Genomic DNA, 18,167 nt, shown 5'->3' on the forward strand with positions numbered 1-18,167 from the left:
GGAAGGCTCTTTCCCCTGATGTTTCTATGGCCGCTCCTTCTTGTACCTCATATCTTGGCGTAACTTTCCCCTTCTCAGAGGTCTACCTACCCTGACTGCCCAATCTAAAGTAGTCTGCTACATGCCTTTATCATGTCGTTCTATTTAAACTTTCTTCATTATATCCCCCATTCTCTGATAGTCTTCTTGTTTCCTTAACTCTTGGTTTATCTTTTTTCTCCAACTTTCACGTACCATGAAAGAAGGGGCCTTGTCTTGCCTGGCACACAGTAAGAGCCCAAGAGCAGGCACGCATGCTCTGTGACAGGACTGCAGATAGATTTCCTTCCCGTGCAGGACCCTTGACTCACCAGAGACATGGGGCACTTCTCCAGCGCTTCCTCATTCTTGATCTGAACGTCTGCGATGGAGATGTACTTGTGCTGGGGAAGATAAGACACCAACAAGGGGCCGAGGGCCTCGATCACATGTGCACCGGCCTCTTGTTTAACATCCTCAACCACAAGGCAACATTCTGTGCACGGGTCCAAACAGGTCATGAACTCTTTGAGGTAGGACTCTTAGTCACCTTTGCATCATTAACACTGAGTAAAGCACTTCATACACAGTGTTTCTGTTAATATCATGCTTCCCATTTGTTGAAGAGCCTCAAATACCTAAGCATTTACCCTCAACCAAAGTGCAAAGGGAAGCCAAGAACAGGTCCTTGCCCCTGGCCCACTGCCCTGAGGGTTCTGCTGCATGTGCATGTGGGTGTGGAGTGACGCTCAGGGGGGAGAAAAGTCAAGGTCTGTGCAGGAGACGCCTACTCTTAGTCTTGGGGCTCAAACACACGTGACACGTAGAGCAGCCTGCTACTCAGTCCTGGGCCTTTGGAAGTTAGTGGTCCTATAGGGAGAGAGACGTGAGAGGAAAGGAAGCGCGAAGTGGGAAGAGAGAGAGAAGGGATGACAGGAAGAAAGGAGAACTTTTTTATCTCTCTGAACGTTGGTAAGTAGCGAGACCAGACTTTTTCCTCTTTGGCCAAAACGCCTTCAAGGAAATGCAGAATAATGGGTTCAGCATGTGCCTGGTGGAAGAGCCTAACCCAGTGCCAGGACCTGGTAGTCCAGCTTGCCTGGATGGCTCCCTACCCCTGAAGAGCCCCCACCAGTCACCTGCTTTAGGGTCTTCACACTTTCGTGGATGGGCCTGGGTAATCCAACCAAGGTATCTGTGTCCCTGTGAAATGCAAGACACACCAGATCATATGCTTCAAATGTATGGAGAACGTCCCAAACCCCTGGAGTCAGGTGGACCCTGCCACTTTCATCATCTGGTACTCGGGATCCTTCTTTGCCAGCTGCTGGGTCCCCCATCACTGCTTTAGGTTGCAAAAAGAATGGTACACAGAAGTGTTCTTGAAAAATGAGGATTTTGCGTAGTCTCTTGGGGACTCACTTTGTCTGGAAGTGGTGAGTTCCTCCTTAAAAGGGCATGTAGCCCAGTGACACTTTTGACAGTGCAACACCAATAACAATGCCTTCTCAGGTTTTGCAGAGGACTGTGGGAAGGATTCATGAGGGTGCAGAGACAGGGGAAGACTGGCTCTGTTCTGACCATGTCTCTTCATCACAGACTTGTGGCCAATTAGAGTAGGAAGGGCCCCTGGGGACCATCTAATCCCGCACGCTTATGAGGAAATTGAAGCCCAAGAGGGAAATCACTTGTTGCTCAAGGCACCAAACCGGCTAAAAGCAAAGTAAGTTCTTCTAGGAAACTGGAAGGAAGAAATTCCATGGAAAGAACCCAAGGTAGTCCCTGGGAGTTGCTCATGGCCTAGTGGCTCTAGGTTGCATTGTGACTACGGGCGAAATCTCTCATTCCGAGCCACCCGTGCCTCTGGCCGCCTATAGCCATTCGGACCATCAGTCACTTACTGTCCCAGAGTGAATCCGATGAACTTGTTCCTGCTTAGCTCCAAGAAGTGCTCAATGTCCTTCTGCCTGAGAGGACGGGGGAGAGGTGAACCCCAGAGAAGGGAAGAAAAAAAACCTTGAGAGAGAGAACCTTTCTGGGTTCCTACCCCTCCAATTGGAGGCTTGGAGCGGGAGGGAAAGAGAGTAGCTAACAGAGGGAGCTTCAAACCGAGGCGTTCTGACCCCCAGCCCAGCTTATTGAGCCTTGAATACACAGACCACTCCACCCTGGGTCTTCAGTGATTAAAAACCCAAAGCTCAGGGTACCTGGTGCTATCAAACCTACCTGACTTTTGGGGCCCAGGGTAGGCCCTTGGGGAAAGCCACCCGCTCAGCAGAGAGGGGTGCCTGCGAGGGCGGAGGTGGCACCAGAGGGTCCTGTTCTAGCAGGTCTAACTCTCCATCCAAGGTTCGTTCTCCATCCCCAGCAGACTCCTCTTCCTCCTCTGTGGTTGGTTCCTCGGTCTTAAAGAGATCTCTCTCATTGTAGATGTCCAGGCTGTCCTGCTTAGTGAGGAGTTGCTGCGGGGAGAAGGGAGGTGTGCAGAGATCTCACTCTGGGCATCCTTGGCAGAGCCCATCCCCTTCCCACAGGCTGCCAGACGTCAAGAGACACGTAGTAAGAACCCAGCTCTTGTGAGACTATCCCTTTTCCACCTCAACCCTACTGTTCCCACCAGGCCCAATCCCAGGACAGGCAGCTCTCAGACACCCATGCCAACGGCCAGGAACAGAGCATAGATAATCCCGAAGTCAGAGTTACTTAGCGTTCAGAAAGCACTGATGCCTTTTTTCTGCCAGCACTTTCCTTCCTAATTATGCTCTGCTTAGGTGAACATTCAATTAGTTTGCCTTCTGTGAGCATACACCAGCTGGCTGGCTGAGGAAGAGGAGGACAGAAGCTGCTGCTAGGCAGAGGGAAGCGAGTTTGGAATTTTAAATGTTGTCACAGAAAGAAAAAGATTGGACAGAAATAGGCCAAAAAGTTAACAGTCACTGCCTCTGGTTGTTAAGATTGTGGGTGATTATTTTTTCTCTTCTTCTCATTTTATATTTGTTCCAAATATTCTACAATGAGTAAGCATTACTTTATAAAACAAAAATTAAAGGTTAAAAAAACTACACTGCAGATAATGTAGGCTAGATAATGGAGCGTGACTGTCTGGTCCTAAAATTTGTAGTTGGCAAATCAGGCAGATGAGTTCATGGGAGCACGGTCAGGTCTCAGTGCAACTTGCCATTTTGACCTTTCCAGAGATGCAAACTGTACCTAGAACCCTAACCTGTCATCTCGCACATGTAAGCCTCTGGTTCCAGGGCCTGACAAGAACATGGTTGGCTCAGAGTAAACTTTGCTGCTGAGAAAACGGGGAAGTGCCTCACCCCAGACACATGGATTTCCTGGGAGCTCTGTTCAGATGCCCTGGGCCCCAATCCCCAGGATTAGAGCCTAACCCAGCTCTTGCTTGGGATGCTAAGGAGCCCCAGGCACTGAGATCCAGGCCAATGACCCTGTAGCAAGACATGGATCTGTAACGTGATATCACAAGGTGACATCATGACAGCTCAGGCGTCTGTCCATGCTGGGGTATGGAGGCCAAAATATTGAGTCCAAGGCTTCCGATTGGTCACATGACCAATGGGTGGGATGAGCTGGGTCATTTACTGTCCTTCCCACCACATCCACAGTAGCTTAGAATCCTGAATTTTGGCCAGCGAGTGTCACGCCACTGTCGGCTTTAGTCCTTACCCTTCGAGAACCACGGCGGCCTCGCAGCTTGGAGGGTGGTGGTCCCAGCTGAGACTCCCCCAGGTCAAGCGTGTAAGAGGGCGGGGAGGCAGCACGCATGCTCTTCACCACCTGAATGCTGTCCTCAGCCAGTGGCGGCAGGCCCAGGTCTGCTCGCTTCTGTATTTTGAGAGCTTGCAGATGCTCAAATCCACCGAGGGTAAACTGAGGGATAAACAGGAAAGGGGCAGAGAAGAGAGCGGAAGGGAAGGAAGTCAGAGAAAGCCAGGTCAGGGAGGCATGGACGGAGAGGAAGAGCCAAACCTCCAGACCCCTCGGATACCCTCCTTAATTAGGAAGAAATAAAATAGGAAGGAGCACAAGTGGTGACCATCCCAGTGTGAGGAGCTCAGAAGTCAGGATAAAGCATTATTTACTGACCCAGGGCTGGAAATCGCACCAGAAATGAGGAAAGGACCTCCTAGGGGCCTCCACTGAACAAACAGGAAAATGTATCTCCCCCTTTAAGGAACACATCCAGAGGCTATAACCCCCAGAGCCACTCAATTTGCTCTGCAGTCAAGAGGCAGTTTCCCCTTGAGGCCTGCCCTGGACGGTTCAGCAAGTCCTGTGGGGCGGGAGTCAGAGATGGGGGAGCAGGGTGAGTAGTTAGCAACAAAACTACAACCATATACTTAGAATGACTTCATTTATTTTAAAGCAAATCCTCTATTTATCTACATGAAGGGCAGGCACTAATCTCCACATTTTACAGTTAGAGAAACTGAGGCACAGAGGTGCCCAAGGTTCCTCAGTAGGAGCAGAGGCCAGATCTCCAGTTGTTAGGCTGTGCTCTTCCCACAAAACATCAGCTGTATCAGGGGAAGGTGCAATGATATCCCAACTCAGTGGAGTCGCTCATCAGAAACAGCTAACCTGCTCTGACACAGCACATTGGATTCTCTAGGACAGCACTGTTAACCTCCATTGGCTAAGAGCTGCCCTGTTCTGCCGAGCTCCTGCCTCGGAATCAGACTAGGAGAAACTGAGGTGGCCGAGGGCTGCCGAGCTGATGAGATGGGAGGGGGACACTGAGTCACTCACCATGACCACCTTCCAGAGCAGAAGCAGGACCTTCTTTATGGGGAAGTGGGGAGCCAGGCCGCTGCAGAACTTGGTAACCATGGAGAAAAGCAGAAGGGCAAAAGGTTCCTCATTATGCATGGAGAAGCCTGGGGGTGTGGAGAGAGGTAAGTGAGAAGGTGAGGAGGAGGTAATGGAAACCCTGCCCCTGTAACCCTGATTCTGGACACACCGAGGAAGGCACTCACCACCCCTAAAGCATCTGAGTGCTTGGTCCTGAGAAGGCGGCTAGAGACCCCCAAAGGGAAGCCCCTCAGGGGCAGAAAGGGAGGCCACTGAGGCAAAATGGCTCAGCTCCCGCAGGCTGGGATGGACGCCAAACTGGGAGTAACAGTTATAAAGACGTGGCCTTCTGGCCGAAGGACCCAAGGGTATTTCGTGGATCACAGCCCACTTTCCCACATCAATGAATATAGTTTTTACATCCCATAGTCCCTATCTGATGACAATACCAAGTACATTTGAACAGAGTTCAGTTTTATTTTGTTTTTTTTTTTTTTGTTTGTTTGTTTGTTTTTTATTAGTTTCAGGTGCACAAGACAAAGCAAAACTTAGACGTTTATCATTTATATCCCTCACACTGTGTGAACCCCCCTCCCCAGAGTTCAGTTTTTATGGTGAACTCAACTCATTGTTTTCATGTGGGATTTGTGTGGAATGGGAGAGGGATGCCTGCCCCCATTTATAACCAAGGAAATTAAGGCATAAAGAAGACATAGGACTGGTCCTACTTCACAGATACATAGCAAATCAAGCCAGGCCCTCATGCCTGCCATGCAGTGTCTCTGCCCTAAAAGAAAGGATGTTAATTCTAAAAAAGAAGAAGAAGGAGAAGAAAGAGGAGGAGGAGGAGGAGGAGGAGGAGGAGGAGGAAACAGAAAGGCTGCGTGTCTCAGGCAGACGCTATGCTTCCCCTCCACCATCAGCAGCCATCCCCACCCTTCCTCAAGCGCCACTTCTTACTCAGTTCAGTGCGGAAGGTCTCCCGGGCTCTCCTCCACCCGCAGGAGTCTGTCTCTCGCTCCAGGCGAATATTTTCCACCATCAGGTACATGACACTCAGCAGTACCCTGGGGTTATAGAAGGGTCACAAGAGGTGCCCGGGCAGCTCCCAGCCTACAGTCAGAGACCTCAGGGATGGTCTCTGTGGGAGCCCAACCCACTGGAACTAGCAGCTTCTACTGGTTTGGGTGCACCCGGGATTTGGGCGAAGGGTAACCCATTGCTAATCCCCCTCTCCATTCCAATCCCATGGTGGCCCCACTCACCGGAGCTCTGTGCTGTCCGCGATGGAAATGGCTGGTTTCCGAAGAGCACTGCTGCAGGCCTGGCTGTTGCTGCCACAGGAAGGGGGGAGAAAGCGAGAACCCAGAAGCCTCTTTACTCACTGCTCACACTGATCACACACGCAAACTTGAGCACCTGCCATTCCCTGACTATGTAGCTCCAAAGAAATTGGTGTAAGGTAAAGGAGCCCAGAGCATTCCTTGGCCAGCTCAACAAACCCTTATCTGTGGAGAAGATGGGCAAGGGCAGGGTCTGTGATGTTCACTCCTGTTATAATCCCCACTGTGCCTAGTGCTGTGCTGGACACAGAGTAGATGCTAAGCAATACCTGATGAATAATCAACAGAGTTCACCTCATCTAAAACTCCTGAGTGATGGACGTGAGACAAAATGAGGTGTCACTACAGTGGTAGCAGCAGATAAGGCCACCTCCAGGGCCATAACCCATGAGGGAAAGAACTGGGCACAGCTACAGGAATTGGCCCTGTCCCTCTTGGGTCATGTTCTCAACTAGAACAGTTTTGTTCATGGATTCCAGAGTGAGGCTAAGCTGAGAAGATGTCTGGATAAAAAGGCAACTCACCCAAGGTAGGCAGGCCCCTGAAGCCCAGGATTGAAGGATTGAAGCTGTAAGTGGGGCAGAAGCAGCTGATGAGACCAGCCTCAGGGAGGAGGACAGAATATCAGAGAGCCAGGCTAAAGGGAGGGGACCTGTCAGTGTAAGCTTTGGACTGGGGTGAGAACAGACCCAGCTCCCCACAGAGGTCTCTATAGTAAGGGAACCAGCGCAGGACATGACACCCTTTGAGGGGAGGCCAGCCCTCCCCCAGGCTTCTCACTCGATTTCCATGTGGAGCAGCTCCAGGAAGGTCGAGAAGGTCCCCATCTGATAGAGCAGGAAGCAGTTGTACCTGGACCAGTGTAGCACGTCGACCTCTGAATCACATTCCCCAAAAGTGCCTAGAGGACCAGATAGTGCCATAGGGGTTGAGGGGGAGGGGGTACCCCAGTTCTTTCCACTCTGCCCCATGATCTTAGGACTATCTTCCAACACCCTGCCCAACAATTAGGCTGACAAAGGTAGGGCCAGGCCCCCGAGAACTTCCCGGAATGAGGCAGGGATGAGGAGAGGCAGACTCCCGGCTTGGGTTCAATGTGCTCATCAATGGCCTAAGTTTGAGTGCCCTGAGAAGCAGCTCCAGGTGAGAATTCAAATGCAAGTAGTTTATTTGGGAGTGGATGCCAGGAACCATCTGTAGAGAAGTGGGGGCGTGAGATGGGGAAGAGAAGGCAGCCACGAGCTCAATCCCAGGAGGGGGGAGGCTCTGAGAAACAGTATAAAACAGACAACTCAGAATGATCCTACCTAAGAGGGGTGAGGCAGGCGGGTTATTCATCCGCTGACTCTGGTCAGTCACTGACCAGGGCTGCTGGACCAGGGGAGCATGTTATTCCCTAGCGCTCCTGGCTGCCCTACGTGGGCTGCAGAGAAAGCCCTCAGGCCCAAAGAGGAAGATACTGGCAGCTGGAAGCCGGCCATAGCACCAGACCCAGGAGACGTGGGTGGGCTATACCGTCTTCCCTTGTTTGCTACCGTCTTCCCTTCACCCAGTTTCCACTCTTTCCTCTCCATTTGATTCTTACACGTTAGCTCCCAACTCATCCGTTCTGCCAACGGTCCTCTTATTCATATTTATGATCTCAGGGCTTATTTTTACTACTCCAGCTAGGCTATCTCATTTCTCTTTCCAACACCTGGGTAATAGGTCTCTTCTGGGAAGCTTTCCTCAATTAATCTTGTTGAGTTCTGATCATCTCCAAATACAGCATCCACCCTGCTACTCTGTTGGCTTGAACCTTCTAAATGCCAATGAGAAACAAGGCAGAGGGTCTACATGTGCATTTGTGGTGTGCCCTTGCCTCCCCTCGGAGTTGGGGCCAGGGAACAGCTGTTAAAGAGGCCTCCATGCTCTGCTGGTGGCACATCGTCAGCTCTGGCCACGCTGACTCTTGCCAGTCTCCAAATACAATTACATTGCAAATGAAGGAAAAAGGACCCATGGAAATCCTGGGAAGCCCGGTGAGATACAGGCCGATTGCAAGGGATCCAGAACAGAACCCACCACCTCCTCATCTGCTTCATAAGAACCAGGTTACTCCCAGCACATGACAAGATCTGCCCTTGAAAGGCAGGGACCTTGCTTTCCTAGCATGACTCGTCTTATCCTCATCCTGATAACACCATTCCTCTCTCTCGTCTCCACGCCTCTGAAGTGGGCAAGGGTGGCTGCTCACCTTGGGCCAGGTAGAGAACAGCCCGGGCCCCCTTCAGTCGCCTCTCCCTGCTGACCACCTCCAGCCGGTCCAGGAGTCCCATCACGTAGGCCTTCTGGGCGTCTTCCTCCAACTCCAGCCACTCCTTGCCCTGCACTGGGAACAGAAGGCCACACAGAGCCAGTGGCAGCGGCTGCCTCCCCTTCCTGGAAAAGCTCCTGACAGCATAGCCACCTCCAACCTCAGCCACCTACAAATCCTTCTCTTCAAAAGCTTTCCTTATTTAGCTGAGAAAAAATAAGGGATGAGAAAAGGTAAGGACCCAGAATGTTCTGGCCTGAACCCACTCTGCAGTCTCATCTGCACCCCGCCCCCCCCCAGCCTCCACACACAGCTCATACTGTCCGATCTCTCTGCCTCTATTCGAGGAATTCCCTCTGTCTTCTGACAACAGGCAATTCCTAGTCACCATTACAGATCAGTTGCAAATTGCCTTTCCCACTAATGCTTCAGCCAGCTCTTTTCACTCCTCTTGTGACACTTACCATTTTCTTCTTGGCTTTAGCTAGTGTGGGGACATACACAGCTCCCCTTTGTTACCAGACTATAATCTCTTTGAAGATACTGCAAATTCACCTTCACCCCTGCCTCTTGCATCTCTGGCACAAAACAGGGACTCACCACACATTTGTTAAGTTGAAAATTGAATTGTCACTGACCGAGTAAGGGAATGGAGGTCCGAGAGGAGCACAGTGTGGGCACATGAAATTATTATTAAATGCTATTGAGAGTCCAGGAGTAGCAGGCTGGGCACAGGGTTCTACCAGGTGGCACCAGCCCAGCCCAGCCCCACCTCCCCTCCCTCTATCAGAGAAAGGGACCCAGCTCAGGCTTCTCTCGCTTCCACGCTTTAGCCTCTCCACTTGACATATAGGAAACTCTGTGTCCCGTGTGCGAGAAGGATAGAGAAATTGTATGGCTATGGAGAGGCTGCAAAAGGATCATACTTTGTTTTAGGCTCTTTCTAGATCAGGCTGGGGATAGCCTGGAGGGAAAAAGCAGGTCTCCATGAATAAGGATCTGGGATCACCTTGAGTCTTGAAATCTTCTTCAAAGCACCTCCTGTTAGTGGTGAATTCCAGGTTTTCAGTGTAGCTGTACAATTCTGTGGCAGGAAAGATAGGACAGAGTCACAAACATTTGTCAGACCCTACTTCTAGAAGGGTCTGGAGTGGAGAGGGTGGTATGAAAGAGCTACAGCTTCCAACACATTCCTGTGTCCAATTCAATGCAGAGCCAGCTTCCTCCCTTTTGGAGCAGTTAAAAATAGCCTCTTGTGTCCCTGGGTGATTAAACTATCAAACCTGTCCTCCTCCTGCCAGCTGGCTGCTACAGCGGAGAAGGCAGGCGTCTACATTTGGTGAGGGCCAGGAGCAGGGTGGGGGCCGAGAGGGCTTCGTGTCATCACTCCTGTTTCTTAGGGCTGCACCCTCTCCTGTTTGTCAACCCAGCCTGGGACTCCCTTGTCTCTAGGGAAGAGGAGGGCAACCTAACTCTTGAAATTTATAGGCACGATCTTGTGCAATTCAAGAAGCTGGAGTGATGGCTGGAGAATATGCGTGACACGGCTCTTTGGGGTTGGAGCCAGTTCCTTCTCTCCCTGCCGAGTTTCCTCGAAGAGTATAGAAGTTTAAGTTCCTGCCCGCAGCCACCCAGGCAGAGGCAGCACCAAACCATGCAGAAGCAGCGACGGTTGCCAAAGGGCTGCCCGTGCCCAGGCAGGGCAGCTAACTTCGCTGACAGTAGTTCCTCAATCCGAAACACAGAGAGCTTATGAGAAATAAAAATGCCCTTTCTTACACACACACTCCAGCACATTATGCCAGTGCCCTCCTCTTACAGAGGATGAAGAGAACTCAACAGGAGATAAAACTGATTTCCTCAACACTCTGTTCCCTAACGGAGACCCTTGCTGGACATTGAACTCGGTCACAGATATTATAATTGACAAAACAAGAGAAATTCACTTATGGGTCAGCCAGCTGTCTAATGGTGGAGAAGCACCTTGTCTGGGAGCCAGGGCTTTTGAGTCCTGAGTCCCCAAAACCCTGCAGTGACCAGAAGAAAGACCCATCTCTGAATCTTAAATTCTTCAGTCACTAGTGGGTAGTGTGTTTATATACTTTTTAAGAGGAGAGCACAAAGCCAGTCAGAAAACGGAACAAGGTTCTTAGGTACTAACCTTTGTTTTTATTTTATTTTTAAATTTTAGATCATAAACTGTCACATACAGGTAAATATAGAAGACATGTAAAACACCTGTGTATCTTCCACCCAGAATAAACACGTATTAACACTTGTCATATTTGCTTCAGACATCTAAAGTTCCCTCTTCCTCCCCAATCTTATCCCCTCTCTAGAGGTAACCAGTAAAATGAAATTGGTGTGTATGCTTCACGTGACTATTTTTATTCTTTTACTACATATGTATATGCCTGTAAACATATGATATCATTCTGTTTGAAAAGTTTTTATCCAAGCAGTATCATATTGTGTATTTTTTCATAGAAACATTTTTTTATGTCTTTCAATAGTTTTTTTACAAGAAAAACTGAACACATCCATTCACTTAATTGACACTGCACTAAATCAAGGGTGCACTAGACTTCTAGAAACATCTTTTAGACTCTTGTGTTTATGCAGTTTGATGCATGTATAAATTATTTTGTCACTGCTTCTTTCCCCCTCAACATTATATTTTTAACATTTATTGATATTGAAACATATTGATATAGAGCAATTATTTTAATGGCTGTATATTGATATACCTTAGGTTATTCATTCCCCTACTAAGTTGTTTTCAATTCTTCACAATGGCGGCAATAAACATCTTTGTACATGTTTTCTTGTGCCCAAGTGGTTTTTTAAAGTGTACATTTAGAATCATTGGGTCATAATATGTGTGCATCTTCAACTTTGCTAGATCTGACCAAACTGCTTTCCAATTTTATACTCTGCGCCCTCATGCCAAGCGGCATATAAAAGTACTCATTCCTCTGGACCCTCACCAACCCCAGGCTTTTAAGTTTTGCAATCTGATGAATGTCAAAGAATATCTCATTATTTTAATTTGCTTTTCCCCATTTACTAATGTAGTTGAACATCTTTTCATATATTTATAGACCATATGGTTTTCTATTCTATAAATTACTATTCATTTTCTTTGACCACTTCTCTAATGGATTGTTCCTCTTCTTTTCTCTCTCCTCTTCTTTCTCGTTCCCTCCCTAGCTCTCTCCCTGCGCACGCGCGCACACACACACACACACACACACACACACATTCTGGATTCTAATCTTTTGTTGGTTATTAAACTAGCGCTCTATTTCTGTCACTCATCACAAAATTTATTCCTTGTGCTTATTCACAAGAACTTCTTTAAAAACATTTGTCTCTCTTCTTTGAAAAAGCATGTCTCAAAGTGTCACTTCCATGTGACAGAATATTTAACTTTCACACCATCTCCACCCAAAGCTCACTTATTAATAACTGGCATTTACAGCACGTGTAACATGGACGCCCTTAATGTGAGGAGACCCCATTTAGCCTGAGCTGAAAATCCAGAAAGAGAGAAGCAGCCCAGCACTGAGAGAAGACTGGGGTCACTTTCCTCCATCAGAAACATCCTAGCAGTGCTCCACTGTGATAGATATAAGTGACATGTCCAACCTTGCACATCTGGCCAGATGTCTATAGAGCTTTGCTTCAGACGTTGCTGAGATTTATTTAAGGGACAGGTGTTAGGGGAAGGGGGGCAAGATAGAGGTAGAAAAGGAGAAATGGAATGGGATAGAGAAGGAGAGGGTGGCAGAAAAAAGGGGGTATGCAAAGTTATGGGTGGATATGGGAAGAGAAAGAGGAGAAATGGGAGAAGGTGGAGAGAAAACATTTGAGAATGTCCCAGAAGAGAATAAAGAAGGGTGAGCTGAAAAGTGATAGAATGAAAGAATGGAGAGTACCAAAGCCAAGGGAAAATTCACAGAAAGAAATGTGGACGTGAACAAAGAGATATGTCCTGCTGGAGAGTGGGGAGAAGAGGGAAGGTGGAGGACAGCCTTTGTTCTACAGCCACTTGTTGAGAACAGACAAGCTGCCAAGGTAGATGACAAGCCCCTTCCCTCTCCCTCCTGGCCATTCCTCCACCCTCTACAGACCCACCTAACTCATACCTGATAGCTCTGCTGCATGCCCATCTGCGTCTCCATATTCAAATTCCAGAGTGGGGCAATCCACTGAGCCCTGTAATGGAGAAATCTTTGTGGTAACTTGGGGAAAGCGTTGACAAAAGGAGATCATACCCTCATTTCATCCTCTTCCTCTCTTGGAGGCCAAGGTTAGACCAGGGAGGCAGCTAGGAGAGTCCCATCTGTGCCTTTCATCCAAGAGGTAACCTTCTACCAGCCAAAACTTGAGGCTCAGTGCAGGGTGGGGCTGAAGATTCCTATATAGAATCAGAAACTTTGGGTAAAGGGCCAGGAACAGATATAAAAGCTACAATGCCCATGTCTGATCTACATAAATACAAATCAGAAGAGCAGCTAGCCAATCTCTAGAAAAACGAGATAGACAAAAACAAAAGAGGTGAACTGAATTCTAATTTCAGCTATCATTAACCCATTGTATAATTTTGGGCAAATCTCATTGTGGGGATCATAGTTCCTCATCTGTAAAAAGAGGTCCTTCAGCTCTAATGTTCCATAACTATAGGATTGTCAAATAAGGTAGCATTTCTACTCCAAAAGTTGTATTAAAGCCTAGATTTTTCTATGATATTGTATGCATACATTTATAATCTCATTTAAAAATATTTTTAATATAATCCCCTAACCTCTTTAAACATTTTGGGATATTTTCTACCAGTGTGTGTGTGTGTGTGTGTGTGTGTGTGTGTATTTTTTTTAAATATTAAATCTTAGCTGTGACATACTCTGTCACATATTGTGTGAACTTGAGCAAGTTACTTAAGCGTAAGCTCTCTTTTCTCAGTGTGGTATAAAAAAATATATTTGGTCTTTGCCCCAGTTCCTGGCACAGAACTCCTAAATCTTTGGAATTTTCTGAGCGATAGAGTGTCTGTTATTCATTAGGAGCCCTGTCAACCATATTGGAGTTTATGCTAATGAGGTGACTCACCATTGGGTCCTTAGAGTTTCAGAGGGGCTGGCCCCACCTCCCGGGAGGGGAGGAGGCTGGAGATTGAGTCCAATCAGGTGGCCAAGGGCTTAATACAAACACCCTGAAAGAATGAGGTTTGGGCACACCAGTGTGCTAGGAGGTGCTGCCCCTGAGAGGACACGAGGACACGGGAGCTCCACACCACCCAGCCCCATCCCTTGTCCTATGCCCCTCTTCATTGGGCGCTCCTGAGTTGCATCCTTTCTAATAAAATTGTAATCAAAAGTATAGTGCTTTTCTGAGTTCTGTGAGTCCTTCTAGCGAACTATCAAACCTGAGGGGGGCATCATGGTAATCCCTGAATTTGTCATTCAGGTAGCCTGCGGGCTCCACTTGTGGCAGGTGTCTGAAATGGGGCAGTCTTGGGAAACTGAGCCCTTAACTTGTGGGGACTAAGCTAAATACTGGTAGTGTCAGAAATGGAATTGAATCGGTGTCAGGGAATTGTTGGAAAATGTCATGCTTAGTTTTATCACCTGTAATATGAGGATAATTCATAGTGTCATTGTAAGGACTAAATGAGTTCATATAGGAAAAACACTTAGCACATCACCCAGCACTTGATAGAACTATGTAGGTGGTTACTATACTTAGAATTTTACTCTACTTAAAATTTTAATATTATATTATAAACGCATTTTTCTCATATTATTATGACTATCACTTTAAACAGTTAAGTGGAAAGACATCTGTTGGTTTATTTAACCAGTTCTCTACTGTTGAACATTTAGTTTTTGATTTTTCTTTACTATATGCATGAAGCTGTAATAAGATTAATTTTTTTTTCATATTTAGGATCTTTCCTGAGGATAGATTCTTATAAAGGAAGGTAATGCATCAAACCCTATGAATATTTATATGGCTTTTTATACATAACAAGTTGTTTTTTAAAACCACTTTATCAATTTACACTGCCTATAAGGCAAATCATGTTTAAATCCACGATAGCAAGAATTTCCAAACTTCTGGATTACAGAGACCAGTAAGAAATAAAGGTGGAGGGCGGGGAATGACATAAGGTTGTGGATGTTTTATTCTGATAAGTACAGACTCAAAAAATCTTTTAAAACATATATTTCAAAAAAGAAAGAACAGTTTAATACCCCCAAAATGGGAAGGACACACTATCAGAATAAAAGAATCATTAAAAGCAGTGTTCTTCAAACTTTTTTTGACTGTAAATCACAGTATAAATAAATCTCACGTCATGTCCCAACACATACACACACACACACACACACAGAAACAAAAGTTAAACAAAATATATTTACCATTATTGTATGTGATGCACTGATGTTTTTTTCTTTCTTTCTTTCTTTTTTTTTTTTTTTTTACTGATGTTTTCTATTATTCTATTTCTTTAAAAAATGGTCTCAACTCACAGGTTACCCGCTCCAGTTTGAAAAATACTGTTCTCTGGGTGAGCACACAATGTGCTATATAGATGATGTATTATAGAAATGTACACTTGAAACCTATGTAATTTTACTAACCATTGTCACCCAGTAAATTTAATAAAAAAAGAAAAACACTGTTTTAAATTGCATACATCCTTTAAATTTAATGTATTGAACTATATTTTATGAAAAACTCACTTTAATGCTCTGAATTTTCCTCATTTTGCCACAAACTTTGTCAAGGACTTTGGGAACCAATTAAACCAGGAGATCTGGCTGAAAGAGGCCTGAGGTGTACCCTTAGTAGGTTAAGAATCTGTTTATTAAGCAAATAATTATTCTGTAGCTTCATTTTAAGGTTGGAAGTTCATACACTAAGCCATTGGGAGAGAATAGGTCAAGAGTGCTGTCCAAGGAGCCTCTCTTGACTGGTGCCAACAGTAATTCTCTAGAAGCCCTAGAGAGGAAAGAAAACCATCTCGCCTGAGGACTATCTTCCCCAGGAAAGAAAAGGAGGGCGGGAAGGAAAAGCTGATAGTCATCTGAGCCTGGCACCTGAGTATTGTGGTAACAGGGGATGCACTGACAGGTAGAAGCAGCTCTCCTGCTGCAGTGCAAGGTGGAGGAAAGCTAATCTTTCCAGCCAACCTTTCAGCAGGCACTGAGCCCAGAGAGAGAGAGAGAGGATCACTGCAGTTGTTCATTTCCAAGCATGAAAAGTGCAGCTGCAGACAATCAGGAGGTAAACTGCGGTGCAGGTGGAAAGCTGCGAGTCTCCATATGCTGACCTCACTGGCAAAGGTCAAGTTCGTAGGTGCTGTCAGAGCCTTTTCCTGAAGGAAGACTTGATAGGTAGGGACAAAGCCTCCGACCTCAAGAGGAGTTTTAATTCCCCCATAGAACATATCATTCTGAAATTATTTTATTTACTCGCATATTGCCTTTCTCTCCACCCCCACTAGAACGTTAGCTCCACAGGTCAAAGACCTTATCTTGTTCACCACTGTATCCCTAGCACCTAAAACAGTGCTGCGCGTATAGAAAGTCTCAATAATTGCTGAATTAATGAATGACTCACCCTCCCTCCTCCCAATAAAACATTTGAGCAAGAACAATGTCTCTATGGGGGAAGGAGGCACAGGGTCCCCTAAAAGGCCAGCTGATCCCCTGCCTGAGCTAGCAGGAAGGAGGGCTGAGTTATGCCTCTGAAAGGTGGTGTGATTTGGAGCCAATCTTTTCACCTCCTCCACTTCTCTTTTTAAAAATGGGGTGGATTCCTACTCGTCTGTATCAAAATGGAAAGCATACATGAAATCCCTTTGGAAACTGAAATACTATTCAAAGGGTAAACCCTGGACTGGGATGCGAAGACCTGGCCTCTAGTACCTGCTCTGCCCCTTGATGATGGTGATGATACAGGAAGTCCTAAGAGCTACTCTGCACTGACCCATTACCTGCACTGTGCCTGCTCCGAATTAAACATTTTACATTCAATTATCTCTTAGACTTTATCACAACCTCCTGAGGCAGATGATGTTAACCTCATTTTACAGATGAAGAAACTGGAGCTCCTGGAGGTTTGGCAATTTGCCAAATGCCACCCAGAGAGTAAATGGTAGGGCTGGGATTCAAAACCTGCTGGGCTGACTCCAAAGCTTGGTGCTCCTGGCCCCTATGCCAGATGGACGATCTTGGGCCAGTCACTTCTGTCTCTTTTACTTCTGGAAAAGCCAGGGTTAAACCCAGATGATCTCCAAGACACCTTACATTCTGTGGTCTATTTTCCTGGTCCCCCGTCAGATCCAGTTCTACTCTGGGCGAGCTGATGGGGACTGGCTGGATGAGGGGGTGGAGGAGTGATGATAATCCGCTCCTTTCATCCTCCTGGTTAGGATTTCTTTTCAGAAGAGGAAGCCACCCGAACACTCATACTCCTATCTGTGGGTTTGCATCCTGGGACACTTCCATCCACTCGCTCCAGTCCTGCCCCCGCCTGATCCTGTCTCATTAACCCTTGCAGGTGGGGGTCCTGATGGCGGAGGAAGGGACTCCCTAAAGGGCCTGCCAGCCCTGGGGGGGGGGCGGGGTAGGAGGGAGCGGGGAGGGCAGAAGGCGCGCGGCACAGCTGGATCGGCTGGGGGAGCCTTAGGGTGGGAGAGCGGCTGCCCCCCACGCACGCCCCTCTTCACTGCGGCGGAGCTCAGGCCTCCCACCCCTCAGGCCAGTCAGTCAATCTCCCCGCGCTGGTTTCCTCCTCGGTAAATCGAAGATACAAATTCCCACTTTAAGGAGCTGCAGCGACTAGTGGGATAAATATTTGACAAGTATCTGGTACGCTCGCTATGGAGCTATAGCTTGCGCCCCCGGAGCGGAGGCCAAAAGGCTAGAAAGCCCCAGACCCGCCGCAGGAGACCGGTGCAGAGCGGTCAGGGGCTGCACAGCCCAGAGTCCAGACGGCGGACTCCGCAGGCGCCCGCTCCCAGGGGCGACCCGGGGCGCGCCCGGGGGTCCGGGCGGGGAGGGAGACGGGGCCAAATCACCTCAGCCACCGCTTCCCGCCTGCGGGCGCCTCCCGACACCTACTGAAGCTCTCCGGGCTCCTCACCTCCGACTCCCGCCGCTGGCTTCTGAATGCTTCCCGGCCCTTAGGTGCTGCCTGCTTCCCTTTGCCGCCGCCGTTGCCGTTGCCGTTGCCGTTGCCATTGGCGGGCTGACTCCCGGCCCCCGATGCCGCAGGGTCCTCCATGCCACTTGGGTCAGCGGCTCCCCTCAGCTGCTCAGCGCTCTCTGCCCAGGGCGACCCTGCCGCCCCGCGCCGCGAGCTAAGCCCCGCCCCCTCCACGGTTATTGGCTGCAGTCGCCTCCCGCAGCCCCGCCCCGCGGCACGATTGGCTGTTCGACCACTCGGAGCGAGACTTGGAGGAGGTGGGGGCTCATTCAAGGGATTTTTTTTTTTCCTTGTCTTTTTTTTTTTTTCAGTCCTGCGGCGTTGCTGGTAGCAGTAGACTCCCGAGTTGGCTCCCAGCTCCACCTCCCGAATTCTGGGCCTCTGCTTCTCACTCGGCGTCCCTCAGCATTCAACCCCTCCCAAATAAAGACTAGACCTTTTGGGGGGAGCTCTGTCTCCCCCTCCTGCTCCACTGC

At 48.1% G+C, this 18,167-nt stretch overlaps 1 protein-coding gene across 2 annotated transcripts in view; it reads right to left on the reverse strand.

Annotated features, from left to right (window-relative positions):
* STRIP2 (striatin interacting protein 2) overlaps positions 1-17,834 on the reverse strand; it is a 38,882-nt gene extending 21,048 nt beyond the window's left edge. The window contains exons 1-13 of one of the 2 annotated variants that reach the window (XM_019751395.2): positions 17,629-17,833; positions 12,621-12,690; positions 9,482-9,556; positions 8,413-8,547; positions 6,957-7,077; positions 6,099-6,167; positions 5,794-5,900; positions 4,792-4,919; positions 3,709-3,912; positions 2,245-2,480; positions 1,920-1,985; positions 1,158-1,221; positions 351-422 (exon numbers count right to left, since the gene is read on the reverse strand). In XM_019751395.2, coding sequence (XP_019606954.1) covers positions 351-422; positions 1,158-1,221; positions 1,920-1,985; positions 2,245-2,480; positions 3,709-3,912; positions 4,792-4,919; positions 5,794-5,900; positions 6,099-6,167; positions 6,957-7,077; positions 8,413-8,547; positions 9,482-9,556; positions 12,621-12,690; positions 17,629-17,769 — 1,488 coding nt within the window. In that variant the 5' untranslated portion in view covers positions 17,770-17,833. Of the gene's footprint in view, positions 1-350; positions 423-1,157; positions 1,222-1,919; positions 1,986-2,244; positions 2,481-3,708; positions 3,913-4,791; positions 4,920-5,793; positions 5,901-6,098; positions 6,168-6,956; positions 7,078-8,412; positions 8,548-9,481; positions 9,557-12,620; positions 12,691-17,628 lie in introns of both variants that reach the window. The other variant, XM_074315612.1, reaches the window with a different exon arrangement.
* Positions 17,835-18,167: the final 333 nt, after the last annotated feature.

Source organism: Rhinolophus sinicus, linkage group LG11 (assembly GCF_036562045.2).
Source record: "Rhinolophus sinicus isolate RSC01 linkage group LG11, ASM3656204v1, whole genome shotgun sequence".
Classification (NCBI taxonomy): domain Eukaryota; kingdom Metazoa; phylum Chordata; class Mammalia; order Chiroptera; family Rhinolophidae; genus Rhinolophus; species Rhinolophus sinicus.